This window comes from Pan troglodytes, chromosome 19 (assembly GCF_028858775.2).
Source record: "Pan troglodytes isolate AG18354 chromosome 19, NHGRI_mPanTro3-v2.0_pri, whole genome shotgun sequence".
In the NCBI taxonomy this organism is placed as follows: Eukaryota; Metazoa; Chordata; class Mammalia; order Primates; family Hominidae; genus Pan; species Pan troglodytes.
The window spans coordinates 47,935,115-47,951,527 of record NC_072417.2 but is presented as its reverse complement, the minus strand read 5'-3'; the positions used below and the strand labels follow the sequence as shown (position 1 = coordinate 47,951,527).

The following is a 16,413-nucleotide window of genomic DNA, read 5'->3' as shown; positions in this document are numbered from 1 at the left end:
TGTATGTATGTATGTATGTATGTATGCATGCACACGTGTACTTGTGTATTGAGGCAATAGATATATACAGTTTCAGAGTATCACTCCAGAGACTTCAGTCAATTAAACGGGAAAAGATTACCTCTACAACAAAGAACTCTGGCCAACGCCACCCTAACCAAACTTATCCCCACCACGGAGCAGGCAAGTGCAGAGAACAACATGGCGGCGCCTGTGGCATGCTCAGACCAACACGACCCATCTGGAACCTGCTCCTGAGAAGTAGGGAGGTATGTCCAAATTGAAGGACTTCTGCAAAATGACTGACCTGAGCTCTTCAAAAACATTAATGTAATGAAAGAAAAATAGGCTAGGAATTTCTAGATGAACCAAATCTAAAGACACATGAAATCAAATGCAATCCATGATCTTGGATTGAATCCTATACGCCAATTTTTAAAGGCATAAAGGATATTATTGGAACAATTCAGGTATTTAAAGTTGGACAATATATGTTAGATAGTACTATTTGAAAAATTAAACTGAGTGTGATAACTGTATTGCACTTATGTAGGAGACTGTCCCAGTTCTTAGGAGGTAAACTACCATGATGTCTACAGTCAGCCCTCAGATGATTCAGAAAAAGGTACAGACATAAAACCAGTTAGCAAGAAGCTAACAATTGATGAATCCATATAAATGTATACAATATTCATTTTAGCATTCTTGCTATTTGTTGTAGGTTTCTTATTTTCCAAATAAATGGATAGAAGACAACTATTAAATTGAACATATGTACCCTACAGCCTAATGCTTCAATTCATAGGTTTATACGCAACCAAAGACACGTACAAGGACTTTTGTAGCATTATTACTTGCAACACCCCAGAGCTGAAAATAAAAATGTTCATGACTTGTAAAAAGAATAAACTATACTACAGTTAATTGAGTAAAGTACACAGCAATGAAAAGGAACTTATGATATACTCAGCAGCGTGGATGAATCTCAGAAACGTAACACTGAACAAAACAACTAAACACAACAAGCTCCTGCTGTGCTACACACTCCATTACAGTCTATCTCTACTACACAACCTAGGACTGTGCTACACACTCCATTATAGTCTCTCTCTACTACACAACCTAGGACTGTGCTACACACTCCATTATAGTCTATCTCTACTACACAACCTAGGACTGTGCTACACACTCCACTATAGTCTCTCTCTACTACACAACCTAGGACTGTGCTACACACTCCATTAGAGTCTCTCTCTACTACACAACCTAGGACTGTGCTACACACTCCATTAGAGTCTCTCTCTACTACACAACCTAGGACTGTGCTACACACTCCATTACAGTCTCTCTCTACTACACAACCTAGGACTGTGCTACACATTCCATTACAGTCTCTCTCTACTACACAACCTAGGACTGTGCTACACACTCCATTAGAGTCTCTCTCTACTACACAACCTAGGACTGTGCTACACACTCCATTAGAGTCTTTCTCTACTACACAACCTAGGACTGTGCTACACACTCCATTATGGTCTCTCTCTACTACACAACCTAGGACTGTGCTACACACTCCATTATAGTCTCTCTCTACTACACAACCTAGGACTGTGCTACACACTCCATTATGGTCTATCTCTACTACACAACCTAGGATGCTCCCCTGCACGGGTTTACCAATCACCAGGGAAGACACATTTTACAGGCCTTACGGAGCCAACACAGCTAAGAGACAGCTTCTCCAACATTATTCAAGCAGCCAACCAACAAGACAACTGGCGCTAAATACAGAAAACAGCTGTCTCTGACATATTGATAAAACCTCAATCTTATGTCTGGTATAGTCACGCACCACATAGCAATGTTTCAGTGAATGACAGGCTGCATGTACAATGGCGGTCCCAGAAGATTATAGTATCATATTTTTACTGTAACCTTCTCTATGTTTAGCTATAGATACACAAATGCTTACAATCGTCTTTCAACTGCCTACAGTGTTCAGTACGGTACATGCTGTACAGGTTTGCTGCCTAGGAGCAACAGGCTCCATCTCACACAGCCTGGGTGTGCAGCAGGCTGTACCATCTAGCTTTGTGTTAAGTCACTCCATGATGTTCACACAAAGACAAAATCGCCTAACAATGCATTTCTCAGAATGTATCCTGTTGTTAAACAATGCCAACACTGCATTATTATTTTTCCCCAATCTACACTGTGGAACAGCACGTCCATTGATAATACTGTATCAGATTTAAATGTAACAGAGGCAGACACAGGAGTAAGGTAGCACATGTCTTCCAGTGTCTGGAGGAGGCCAGGAACAGCCTCTGGAGTGGCTACCCTGCAAACACTTTATTTTGGACGTCCAGTCTCATAATTTGAGATGAAATTTCTGTTGTTCTAAGTTAATCGGTTTGTGGTGGTTTGTTACAGCAGGCCTGGTCACTCACATGGGGTTCACATTCATTTTTATTCTATCTCCTTTCACAGCACTGTAAAGTAGAAAACACAGCCAGGCGTGTTGGCTCACGCCAGGAATGCAGCACTTTGGGAGGCCGAGGTGGGAGGACAGCTTGAGGCCAGGAGTTCAAGACCAGCCTGGGCCAAATGGTGAAACCTCATCTCTACAAAAAATGCAAAAATTAGCTGGGCATGGTGGCACACACCTGTAGTCCCAGTTACTCAGGATGGTTTGAGCCCAGGAGGTCAAGGCTGCAGTGAGCCAAGATCGCACCACTGCCCTCTAGCCTGAGCAACAGAACCAGACCCTGTCTCAAAAAAAAAAAAAAAAATGTTGAAAATGCATTCCCCAGGCACCCTTGCAGCTCATGTTCCAAACATATCTTGAGACACATTTGCAGATGATGCGGTTGGTGAGTAAGCTAAGGAGAGAGGCCCAGTGGGGGCACCCACAGGCTGACATGGACCCCGGAGGGGTGGCACTGTTTAAGCAGCCCAGCACACCACTTTCTGGTGTGGTGGCTCCTGCAGAGGCAGGATTCCCCAGGCTGGCAGGTTTTCCTAGAAATTGAACCTAGAATCTACTACTCCATAGCCCTTGCAATGATTTCTGAATTAAATCCCTTTCTCCTATAAATTAATTCAAGTAGATTCAGTAGACTGCAAGTAAATCCTGAAACATAACTAGGATTTGTATGTGACAGGAATTAGAAGAGGATCAATTATTTAATTGTTGTTGATCTTATGCAGTACAGAAACACCCTGCCAAATTCATTAATTCGGTCCCGATATTAAGAATATTCCTCTGAATATCCTGTCCTCTTATCTCCTTACTCACACTACCTCCCACCCCAAGAAGGATGCGGAGGAGCAAGAGGGGCAGAGCCCTTGTAGTCAACCAGACTTACCCTATGGGATGACTCAACAGTACACTGAATTTTGAGTCCAGCTTTTAAAAGTGTGCAAACATGACACACCACCTTAAGAGCTAGTGCACTTTTCACACATTACCCATGACTTCCTACTGGTCTAAAACCTGAGCATCTTAGGAAGGTAAGTTTAATTCTTGTGCATTCTCTTCAGTGACTTTTTCAAGGACTCAAACACTGACATAAGTGAAGGGACAGGTATAAATTTTTTTTTTTTTGAGAAGGAGTCTTGCTCTGTCACCAGGCTGGAGTGCAGGGGCGTAATCTCGGCTAACTGCAACCTCCGCCTCCCGGGTTCAAGTGATTCCCCTGCCTCAGCCTCCCGAGTATCTGGGACTACGGGCGCGTGCCACCATGCTCGGCTAACTTTTTGTATTTTAGTAGAGATGAGGTTTCACCATGTTGGCCAGGATGGTCTTGAACTACTGACCTCAAGTGATCCACCCACCTCAGCCTCCCAAAGTGCTGGGATTACAGGCATGAGCCACCGTGCCCGGCCTAAATATTCTATCCTTTATATGAAAAAAAAATATGGCACTAAAAAGCTAAAGACTTTGCCAAAATTAGATAATCTTCTCAAATTAAGTTCCCCAACCTCAAAAACCTCAGCTTCCAGACTCAGGCCCCTCAATCTCGGAGCCAAAATCAATCTAAGGGTACAGCGACTCCAGACCTTTCAATTTACAGAAGGGGTAATTTCATTCAGCAAAGACAAGACCTCAGACTGACCTCATTTCAAGGCTGGGACCCAGCAGTTGCTGGTGATGTCCTTGGACAGGTCAGGAGACTTACTTGCCAGGCCTACCTAAAAAGTGTATCCCAACTACCAAAACCAGAAGGAAATTACGTATGAAATATAAAATATCACAGCAGTCCTCCCTTACCTACAGTTCCGCTTGCTGTGGTTTCAGTTACCCACAGTCAACCTCAGTCTGAAAATAGTAACATGGAAATGCCAGAAATAAACAATTCATAAACTTTAAACTGCCCACCGTTCTGAGAAACATGATGAAACTGAGTGACATCCCGCTCTGTCCCATGACCATCCCTTTGTCCAGCTTCTCCGTGCCATCTAGGCCACCTGCCCGTTAAGTCACTTGGTAGCTGTCTTGCTGATCACATCAACTGTTGCGGATGTGATCACGGATAAAAGTGAACACAAGCCACTTTTATTTGGCTTAATATGGCCCCAAAGCTCAAGAGTACTGATGCTGCAATTTGGATATGCCAAAGAAAAGCCATAAAGGGCTTCTTTTACGTGAAAAGGTAAAAATTCTTAATAAGAAAACAATATCAAATAACAAGGTTGCTAAGATCTACAGTAAGAACAAATCTATCCATGAAATTATGAAGGAAAAAAGTTTGCACGTAATACAAATGGGGTTCAGTATTATCTGTGGTTTCAGACAACTACCGGAGGTCTTGGAATGTATCCCTCAAGGATGGGGGTGAGTACTCTATTATCATAAACAGGAAATGAGGAAGCCCAAGAGATGCTGTGCTGAGGGACACACACTTGGACGGAAGCAAACTGGGGCAAAATCCTCCTGGTACTGACCAGCTTAGGCTAGTCTTCCTTTAAATTGAGCTCACCTCACACAACTGTCAATTACACATGTATGGGGAGCAATCACATTATCCTAAAGCCTCATTTTAATCTATCATTCTCACTTAATTCTCTGAGTTTCTTACCAGAGCTGCTAACATATAATAATAAAACTCACACTCAATTCTATCTCAATTTCTACTCTTCAGCACCCTCTGCTACAGGTACTGGCCAACATAAAACAAGAGGCAAGAAAAAGACTCACATATCTATTAGGCGGGTCATTTTAATCCTTGAAAACTGAGTTTACTTCCTATCTAAACTTCCATCCGCTTAATACCGAGGTGATCAAGTCTGTGTGCTAAATACAGGAAAAGCCTTGATAGGAGACCCTGCTACCAATTTGTAGGAAATAGGACAAAAAAAAAACAAAACACAACACTTTGAACTTCCACTGTTGAGTATGCAAACAGCAAAATCCAGACTATAGGGAAGTCAACAAGTCAAAAGGCCCAAGTTTTTCAACAGATAAAGTAGAAGCAAAAAACTGTAAGAAAGGAATGAAGAGAGAACCTACAGATTAAGAAACTTAAACGACTTACCAGTATAGCCACATGATAAATACCATTAAAAGAAAAAGGAATGAACTTTCGGCTGGGCGCGGTGGCTCACGCCTGTAATCCCAGCACTTCGGGAGGCTGAGGCAGACAGATCACAAGGTCAGGAGATCGAGACCATCCTGGCTAACAAAGTGAAACCTAGTCTCTACTAAAAATACAAAAAAATTAGCTGGGCGTGGTGGCAGGCGCCTGTAGTCCCAGTTACTCGGGAGGCTGAGGCAAGAGAATGGCGTGAACCCAGGAGGCGGAGCTTGCAGTGAGCCGAGATCACACCACTGCACTCCAGCCTGGGCGACAGAGCAAGACTCCGTCTCAAAAAAAAAAAAAAAAAAAAGGAATGAACTTTCAATCCACTCAATGGATACAATGGATATTGCTAGACAAAAGAAGCCAGTATGAAAAGGCTACAGACTGTATGAACCCAATGATATGACATTCTGGAAAGGGAAAAACCTCCGAGATGGAGACGAGACCAGTGGTTGTGGAGAGTTAGAAGGTGAAGCACAGGGATTTCTTGGGGCAGTGCAACTGTTCTGTACAGTACTGTAGTTGTGGATGCCTCTGTCAAAATCCACTGAGCTTTAAAGCACAAGGAGCAAACCTTAATATATGCGATTTTAAAAATAACTGATGAGGCCCTATGGAATGCAGGCTGAGGCAGAAGAAACCAACTGTATTACACATATAGGACACAACTCCGCCAAGAGGGGTGGGGAGGGAAGTACCTAAGTAATGTGGAAATGAGGAGGGAGTGTAAGACTAAAAGCAGAAGGAACTGTAACTGAGCACTGTACTCTAAAAGGCGGGGGGGGGGGGTCAAGTCGTTTCCCAAGGGAGTACAGGACAATTCTGAAACCTCTCTTCATGTATACCAAAGCACAACAGGTAAGTAAGTAGATTGTCAATAGTGGGAGCCAGCATTTTCTCTGCTGGACAGAGAAGTTACAGATAAACTGGAGGGGAAGGCTAGAATAATCCCTATAGAAATGGATTAGAGTTGGAGATATAAACATGAACTCATGTAGAACTTAATAGGGATGCTGATGGATATGTATCAAATTACAGACGTGTATATGCACGCATTTGTATATACACACCTGTTTCCCAGCTCTGTCCCTTGAGGGGGCCAAGAAGCCAGGATATCCCAGTAATGATGAACACACCAGTGCCCAGATCTTGATATCTAATTCCATTCTCCCAAAAAAGGAACTAGGGATCCTTGGAAAATGCTGGAGTCTAAGGCTGGGGCAGAAAACACATAAGATGATCCCAGAACATCGTGTAGTTCCAGAAAGTAAGGAAGTGCTCAAAAACAACAAACAAAAAATAATGAGGCTATGTGAAAGGGACACCGGAGCCAGCTGAAAGAGCTCCCAGTGGATACAGCCAGATGATGGGAGCAACACAACAAACCACACAGCACTGGATGATAACCCAAAGCATACATTCAATATCCACAAGTCCATGTTGATATACACAAATGAATAAACACACGAGTGAGGATCAGCAAATCTTCCATACATAAATGTTCCAAATAATTTAAGTAGCTACTCCATCCTCAAGGAGGAGGAACAGAACTCCCCACCCCGGTAGAGTACCTATGCAGAGTGACTCCCTTCCAAAATAAACAGTACGTAAAGGAGGGAAAGAGTCACTCCGCAGTGGAGAAACCTGGCAAACATGACTTCGGCCATTCAGTCAAGCCCAGCAACCCAAGACATCTTGACAGCATCATCCTTAATTTACGGGAATGAGAAGGGCACTTCATCTCCCTGGTCTTCCTTCCCAAAACTCATAACCACAGCTGAATCATGAGAAAAACATCAGAAAACCAAAACTGAGGGACATTCTACAAACTACCTGACCGGGACTCCTCAAAACTCACAAGGTCACCAAACAGGACAGCCTGAGAAACTGTCACTGTCTAGAAGAGCCCAAGAGGACGTGAAGACTCAAAGTAATGTGGGATTCTGAGACAGAATAAGGACATTAGATAAAAACCAATGAGTTCTGAATAAAGTATGCAGTGTAGTTAATGAACTAAATACACAAACACAAATGAGTAGAAGTAAAAGCGGGGAAATCTGAATGAGATGGTGGATTATATTAAAGATAGACTGTATCAATGTCAATATTCTGGTGGTAATTGTACTCCATTTCTGCAAGAAGTTACCCTTAGAGGACTGGGGAAAGATACACAGGATTACTCTATTTTCTTACACCAGTATGTCAATCTACAATGACCTCAAAATTAAAACCTTAAACAGAAAAATGTTTACATTTTAGATCTGTTACTTAGACCCCACTTAGTATGAATGGTGTAATGTTTTGTTGTGATGATTTGAAAGATCCAGTTCACTATAAAATAAAAAGTAAATTCCTCAAAGAAACAAAGTTTTAAAGTATACTTTTAAAATAGCACATATCATCCCAGCACTGTGGGAGGCCGAGGTGAATCTCCTAAGGCCAGGAGTTCAAGACCAGCCTGGGCAACATAGGGAGACCCAGTTTTTAATTTTTTTAAATAAATAAATAAATACAATAGCACGTATCAGGAAAATGAGCTAGACTATGAAAATAAAAACAAGTAATGAGAGCTCTCTACAATGTGCTCACCACCATCCCAGCATCTGGCTGAGCCAGTAAAGACAGACTGAGGCATTGTTGGATGGCTGGGAGAGGTGGCTCATGCCTGTAATGCCAGCACTTTGGGAGGCCAAGGAGAGAGGATCACTTAGCTCAGAAGTTCAAGACCAGCCTGGGCAACATGGCAAAACTCATCGCTACCAAAAATACAAAAATTAGCCAGGTGCGGTGGCGCATGCCTGTAGTCCCAGCTACTTGGGAGGCTGAGGCAGGAGGATCACTGGACCCCAGGAACTCGAGGCTGCAGTGAGCCATGATCATACCACTGCACTCCAGCCTGAGTGACAGAGACAGACCCTGTCTCAAAAAAGAAAAAAATACATAAAAAATAAAAAATTTAAAAAAGTGTTTTCAGGACACAGTGCCATAAAATTTTAGATTCAAAGAGAGAAATGGTTTTAAAAACATTACCTGTTCTCCAAAGTGTCTATATTCAAAATATAATGTAGAATGTTAAATCATAATCACTTCCTGCCAGTTCCTATCTTTACAGACAAACCCTGAAATGGTAAGAAATTTGTTATATTTAACACACACCAAAAACACAAAAGGAGACGCCACTGTGGTCGTGCCAGTCCTAAATCACGGAAATAGTTTTTTTCTTTTTTTTTGAGACGGTCTCGCTCTGTCGCCCAGGCTGGAGTGCAGTGGTGCGATCTCGGCTCACTGCAACCTCCGCTTCCCTGGTTCAAGCGATTCTCCTGCCCCAGCCTCACGAGTAGCTGGGATTACAGGGACGTGCCACCATGCCCAGCTAATTTTGTGTATTTTTAGTAAAGACATGGTTTCACCGTGTTAGCCAGGATGGTCTCGATCTCCTGACCTCGTGATCCGCCCGCCTCGGCCTCCCAAAGTGCTGGGATTACGGGTGTGAGCCACCATGCCCGGCAGAAATATTTTTATAGTCAGCAATACAAGAGTTTTATGGCAATTCGGGCCAGGCGCGGTAGCTCATGCCTGTAATCCCAGCACTTTGGGAGACCAAGATGGGCGGATCACCTGAGGTCGGGAGTTCGAGACCAGTCTGACCAACATGAAGAAACCCCATCTCTACGAAAAATACAAAATTAGCCGGGCATGGTGGCGCATGCCTGTAATCCCAGCTACTTGGGAGAATCACTTAAACCCTGGAGGGGGAGGCTGTGGTGAGCCGAGATCACGCCATTGCCCTCCAGCCTGGGCAAAAAGAGTGAAAACTCCATCTCAAAAAACAGAGTTTTACTGCAATTCAAGCTTCTTTTGGACAGAAATTTATCAAGCCTGGTCATGTTTTTGTCAAGTTCTGCCTGTTAAAAGAAGAATCAAAGTTTGGGTACAAAATGCATAATCCATCTGTCCTTAGATAACAAAACTCGTAATTCCTATTCATTCAGGGATTCATTTCTTTAAACTGTACCTGAGATGTCCATCTCAAAAAGTACCTTTGTTTGTTTACAAAGATTATAATTCAAGTTGAAGTTTGTTTTGAGATAGGTTTTGTTGTCCAGGCTGGAGTACAGTGGCACAATCATCAGCTTAAAGTACTTTTACAGTCAAGTTCATATCATTAAAACCAAAAATATGGCTGGGCTCAGTGGCTCTGGCCTGTAATCCCAGCACTCTGGGAGACAGGAGGATGGCTTGAGTCCAGGAGTTCAAGACCAGCCTGTGCAATATAGTGAGACACCGTCTCTACAAATATTAGCCGGTCGTGGTGACACACGCCCGTAGTCCCAGCTACTCAGGAGAGGCTAGAGTCCAGGAATCTGAGGCTGCAGTGATCACTGACCAGACCATTGCACTCCATCCTGGGTAACAGAGCAAGACTCTGTCTCTACAAAAAATAATTTTTAATAAAATAAAATTTAAAAAACAAAATGTCCTAAGCTTACAGATCTGATGGAAATCCTATACAGATTGTCCAACTGTTAATCATCAGGTTTGTTAAACTATTTCCCAAACCAACTCTTCCTTAACTGGGCCACTAGAGAATGCTAGAAATGCAGGACACCGCACATGAAGTGATACAGGTAAATAAGTCCCCCCAGTCAGAGGAAAAAGCATGGAGGGCTTAAGGGCTCCTTGCTGGCACACTGTCAACTGGCACTGCAGCAGCCCCCACCGGAATTTTGAAAGAAACATTTTTCACTACCCGACTACAGTTCAACTTCTAATTGGTGAATAACATACATGTGGCTCAACAGTTTTGAAACTAAGCAACTGACATCTGAAATTAAAAGATTAATCAGAGCCATAAGTAGCGCAAAAAAAAAAAAAAAGTAATTCTTAACTTTAGGAAATTAGGCAAAGTTAGTTAATGATGGTTTAAACTTGACTCCTTCAATTTGGTTAAAAAATACCAGAGGGGGGAAGAAAGAGAGAGGGAGGGAGGGAAGGGAAGAAGAAAAGGAGGGAGAGGAAGAGTGGGGCAGTCCCCACTTCGACCAAAGTAGAAACAAATCTTGGGCGCGTCACGTCCCAATCCGGACACTACTGACCCAGAGTGGCAACAGCACATTCCCTGTAGAAGACTGGCTTCAACCAGGCCATCTTTTTTTTTTCCAGACGGGGTCTTGCTCTGTCACCCAGTCTGGAGTACAGTGGCGCGATCACTGCTCACTGCAACCTCCGCCTCTCGGGTTGAAGTGATTCTCCTGCCTCAACCTCTGGAGTAGCTGGGATTACAGGCGCCCGCCATCACACCCGGCTAATTTTCGTATTTTTAGTAGAGATGAGGTTTCACCATGTTGGCCAGGCTGGTCTCGAACTCCTGACCTCGTGATCTGCCCCCCTCGGCCTCCCCACGTGCTGGGATTACAGGCGTCGGCCACCGCTCCAAGCCAGGCCATCTTTTCTTAACGACACACAATTCTACTAGCAAGACTCTAACTCCGATCCTGAAACGTTTTATGTCTGATTTTAGTTCATCCAGACATAACGCTGCCCGATATCATTACAGATAAAAAAAATTTTGAGGCCGGGCACGGTGGCTCATGCCTGTAATCCCAACACTTTGGGAGGCCGAGGCGGGTGGATCACCTGAGATCAAGAGTTCCAGACCAGCCTGGCCAACACGGTGAAACCCCGTCTCTACTAAAAATACAAAAATGAGCCGGGCGTGGTAGCAGGAGCCTGTAATCCCAGCTACTCGGGAGGCTGAGGGAGGAGAATCGCCTGAACCCGGGAGGCGGAGATTGTAGTGAGCCGAAATCGCGCCATTGCACTCCAGCCTGGGGTACAAAGCGAGACTTCGTCTCAAAAAAATAAATTTTTTTTTTGAGTTGCTGCTTAACATACCCTACGATCTCAGCGGGCCTGTTGGTATTCCCATAAATAAAAAAATGCCACTCAAGGTGGAAACTGCCCTCACAACTCCCAATCTCGGATTGTAATCTACAAAAGCGCGTGAAACTGTAAAAATAAACTTTATTCACATAGAAGAATCACGTTACGTTTTGATTTCCAAACCCTTACCAAGCCTAACTGCGGGACGCAAGACTGGGCTCCCCGAGGGAACTCACTCCTGGTTAAGGCCTCCCACAGCCCAGGGCGCGCTTCCAAGTCTACTCCTCAGCCGCAACGCAAACCCGGGCTGCGGCTCCGCACCCACAGGCTCGCCCCGGCCCCAGCCCCTGCCGCCCTCCACCTCCAGCTCCTCGCGGGCCCCGAGCCAGGCGCGAAGCTCCGGCCCCGCGACCCCCAGCCCGCCTCCTGCCCCAGCTCCCGTCCAAGGTCGCTCCTGGCGACGGGTGACCGCTGCAGACCAACGCCCAGAACTCGACAGCCACCCATCCTTTACTCATTTTTTTGAAATATTTCTTTCTCTGCACCCCCATCCAGCCCCGAACCCTCCAGAACCAGGAGAGTTCCCCGCAGGGACCTCGCGCAGGAACGCCCGGGACCGCCCACCGAAGTCCCAGGCTCCCCAGGCAGCAAGGCAGGAGAACACCGCCCCCCGCCCGGAAGCACTCGCCCCTCCCTGGCCAAGAAGGATAAGGGAGGGGGAGGGCGGAGAGAAAGGAGGGGGAGGGGACAGAGAGGAGGGGGAGGGAAAGGAAGAATGGGGGAAGGGGGGAGAGGGGAAGGATAGGAAGATGAGGAGATAAGGGAAGGGAGAGAGTTGAAAGGGGGAAGACGAGGGGGGAAGGAAAGGAGGGGGAAGGGGTAAAGAGAAGACAGGGCAGAAGGAGAGAGGAAGAGGAAGGACAGGGAAAGGCAACGGGGGAAGGGAAGAGGGCAGGAAAAGGGCCCCTCCGCCGGCCGGCCTCAGGAGCGGCAGAAGGCCCCGAGCCCGCCGCGCGGTGGGCTGCCGGGCGCACCTTGCGCTTGCGGGCCTCAGCCGTGCCGCTCCACACGAAGCACTGGTAGATGGCCCGCAGGTTCTGCTTCCAGTTGTCCACCTTGAAGCTGCCCAGGTGCGAGCAGCCCGGCGGCGCTACCGCCAGCTCGGCGTCCATGGCCTCGCCCTCGGGCTCTGGCCGGGACACCATGGGGGGCAAGGCCCGGCCGCGCGCGGGGGGCGGCGGCGAGGGAGGCGAGGACGACGCCAGCGCGGCGTGGGGGCTGCTCGGCCGCTGGCCAGGCCGGCCAAGACACGGGCGCCGAGAACAAAGCGCAGAGGCCGGACAAAGATGGGGCTGCGCGATCGCCGAGGGGAGGCTGCAGGGCAGGCGCCGCCCCCGAGCTGCGGCTGCTGCGGACCGCCTGCGCTGCGCTCGCGCGGTTCGCGGAGGGCGTCGCGGGGCGGGGCGGGGCGCCGCGGCCGCGGACGGAGATTACGTCACCCCCCCACCCCCCGGCCGGCACCGCACTGCGCAGTCTCCAGCCCGCGCCAGGCCCTTCCCCCACTCTCGCGCGCCCGTAGGCTCTGGGTAGACCCGCGCCCGAGGAAGCGTGGTAGGGGGGGAAGCTAACGAGGGCCCGCCCCTCCCCTTCCTTTATTGGTCGCTGGCCACCCCCCGGCACCTTCGGCTATTGTCATAGGCTCTCAGTACAGTCCGTCTGGTACAGAGCCGCCTCCCGGGACCCTGGCGGCTAGACGTTCCCTGTCTCTTCCAGAGGACTGGGGAGGCGGGGGCGTGCTGCGGTTGGGCGTCGCGAGACGTCCGTCCTAGCACTGAACCGGTTTGCGCCGGCCTGAGCTCTGCCGCAAAGAGGCGGGGCGATGAGCTGGAGCGCCGCAGGTCGGACCTCCATCCAGCGCCTGCGCTTTCCCACCCAAAAGCACCCCCTAATCGGGAGCTGTTTGCAGGGCCCCCGGTTGCCGTAACCTGGCTCGGGCCCTGCAGTGCCGTGGCCCGGGGCTGGAACTGCCTGCCAACTGCCTGGTAGGCGCTGCCCCCGGCCGCAAGCTGGGCGCCTCCTGTCGGGAGCCCGCGGATAGTGAGGGCCAACCCGGCCCCATCCAGTTTAAAGAGGCATCTGCGCGCCACACGCCTGACACTTCACATTTGCTAGTGGCTACATTTTTCTAATGAAAAAAGAAAGTTACAGTAATATATCTTAACCCAATAGAGTCAAATTATTTCAGCATGTAGGCAGTATTGCAAAATCGTTAGTGGAATGTTTTACAGTTTTTGCAGCAAGTCTTGGAAATCTGGTATTTACACTTAAAGCACATCCAATTCCTACTAGCTGCTACCGCAGTGGGCGGCACAGGTCTAATCGGTATACAAATAACTGACCCAAGGCAAACTGAGAAGACATTTAAAGACGAATGCAAACGAAGTTCTGGGGGAGCCAGGGAGCCAAGGGTCTGGGGGAACTTGGATAAGGTGTCAGGTGTGGAGCTGCTCCCCTGTACTCATCCCGCTGCTAACTGCTTTGCTCATTCATTCATCCACAGATTGCAGGAAACAGCAATTGCCGTCCAGAACCATCACAAGTTAAAAAATAAAGATTGTGATCTCACAACACTTAAAGCTACAGGGTTTAATGGACTGACGACTGGGATAAAGCTTTTGTGGCCAAGACAAATTGCCGAGCACAGGTTTTTGCCTCATGGCCTTCGTGCTTGCAGTACCCTCTCCCTAAAATGCTTTCCCTACCCCCTCACCCTCTGCATCCTTATATTCCATGTCTGATGCTCGCTCGCCTCCTTCCAGCTTTATCACACACCTCCTTTTCCGTGAAAAGGAAAATTGCCACCCTAATGAAAATTGCAAGCCCCCCAAAATTCTCCATTCCCTTACCCTGCTTTGTTTTTCTCCAAAGAATTTATCACTATCTGGCGTAATGAATATTTACTTATTTTTTTATTGTCTCTTCCCTTAATAGCAGGAAAAATTACGAGAGGGTAATTTATTTTTTTATTTTTTATTTTTGAGACAGAGTCTCGCTCTGTTGCCCAAGGCTGGAGTACAGTGGTGCAATTTCGGCTCACTGAAACCTCCGCCTCCCAGATTCAAGCGATTCTCCTGCCTCAGCCTCCCCAGTAGCTGATATTACAGGCGCCTGCCACCACGCCGCTAATTTTTGTATTTTTAGTAGAGAGGGGCTTTCACCATGTTGATCTGGAACTTTTACTAGAAATGGGGTTTCCTCAGGCTGGTTTTGAACTTCTGACAGCAAGTGGTCCACCAGCCTCGGCCTCCCAAAGTGCTGGGCTTATAGGCGTGAGCCACTGTGCCTGGCCTCCAAGAGGGTAATGATATTGTGTGTTTTATGTACTACTACAGCCGCAAGTTCCCAGAACTGTATTGGCTACATGCAGGTACTCGGAATTACCTGGTGAAGCCCTATAGTAGTCCCAGCTACTCCAGAGGCTACGGCAAGAGGATCGCAGAGCCCAGGAGGTCAAGGCTGCAGTGAGCTGTGATTGTGCCACTACACTCTAGCCTGGGCAACAAAGCAAGACCCCATCTCTAAACAAAACAAAACCCTGCCGAATTAATTAACCCAAAACACATTTACAGAAAAATCTAACAAAACCATTTCTAGAATAAAACACTTGTTAAGGAAAACCATGTTTATGTTAGAGGAAAGAATGTCAGCTTACAAAAAACTAAAATCATAACTAGTAAGTCAGGAATTACAAAAATATGTGATCCATCTCTATAAATATTGATGTAAGGAGTTTTCTCATATTGTTGGGCTTATACAAATATGATTTGGCTTCACAAATGTGCACTTAGCATTCAGGCCCTAATATTTATTATCTTTTTTTTATCAATACGATCATCTAAGCACAGAAGAATATCTGTGCTGTCCACTTGAATCAATTATAATGATTTAAATGTTCCATAATCAGAACAACCTTAGTGATTTTAAAAAATTTAAACTACAGAATATACTCTTGAGAAGCAGCCCCCAAAAGATGTATGGATGAAGTGCTTTTTTTCTAATGGGAAACAAATGGAAACGTTAATGACGATTAATAGGAGAATCATCGAATAAATGATGGACTAGCCATTCTAGGGAATGGTACACAGCTATTAAAAAGAATGAAGTCCAGCTTGGGCAATGTGATGAAACCCTATCTCTACAAAGAAATTAAAAAAAAAAAAAAAAGCCAGTTGTGGTGGTGCACGCCTGTAGTCCCAGCTACCCAGCAGGCTGAGGCGGGAGGACTGTTTGAGTATAGGAGGTCGAGGCTGCAATGAGCCCTGATCATGCCAGTGATTCCAGCCTGGGCAACAGAGAAAAAAAAAAAAAACAAAAAAACTAGATCTGTAAGTACTAGTACAAAAAGTCATAAAACATAAATGAATATAACAAATTGCAGAAAATTACAGAAAATATGCTGACGTTTGTAGGAAAACAATGGAAGGCCTGGAAGAAAGAAACACACCCATCAATAACGGTAACTTCTGGAAAGGAAAAGGTAGATGTGACTTAATCTGTAATGTTTGAATGTTTTCTTACAATGAAAATTAATATATTCCTTTGTATTTAAAAATCACTAAAACTTAAAAAGAAATGACAAAGTGTCATGGTACGAGGGAACACACTGTTCTACAACATGTAGAAAACAGTGGCCCACATGTTCAGTATATTCATTTATTCATGTATCCAAGAATCAAGTCAGATTGCTAAATTACAGTCGGGCTCTGCCACCTACTATCTGTGTAACCTTGGGCGGATTGCCTAAATTTCTCAGCCTGTTTACTTATCTGTTAAAATTGGGAGAATATCAGCTCTGTGCTTACATTGAAGTGTATGGCAAGGAATAAATGAGATAATCCATACAAAACTCTTAGCAAGTGCCTGTTGTTTATTAAGGGCTCAAGAAACA

At 46.1% G+C, this 16,413-nt stretch overlaps 1 protein-coding gene across 4 annotated transcripts in view; it reads right to left on the bottom strand.

Moving 5' to 3' along the window:
- USP22 (ubiquitin specific peptidase 22) overlaps nt 1-13,289 on the bottom strand; it is a 43,904-nt gene extending 30,615 nt beyond the window's left edge. For 2 of the 4 annotated variants that reach the window (XR_008540261.2, XM_054670292.2), the window contains exon 1: nt 12,500-12,969. Coding sequence is in view for 2 of the 4 variants with exons in the window: in XM_054670292.2 (XP_054526267.1) it covers nt 12,500-12,670 (171 nt within the window). In the remaining 2 variants the exon portion in view is untranslated. Of the gene's footprint in view, nt 1-12,499; nt 13,066-13,145 lie in introns of those variants that run through there. The other 2 variants (XM_063798860.1, XM_016930807.4) reach the window with 2 other exon arrangements.
- Between the last annotated feature and the right edge of the window lie 3,124 nt (nt 13,290-16,413).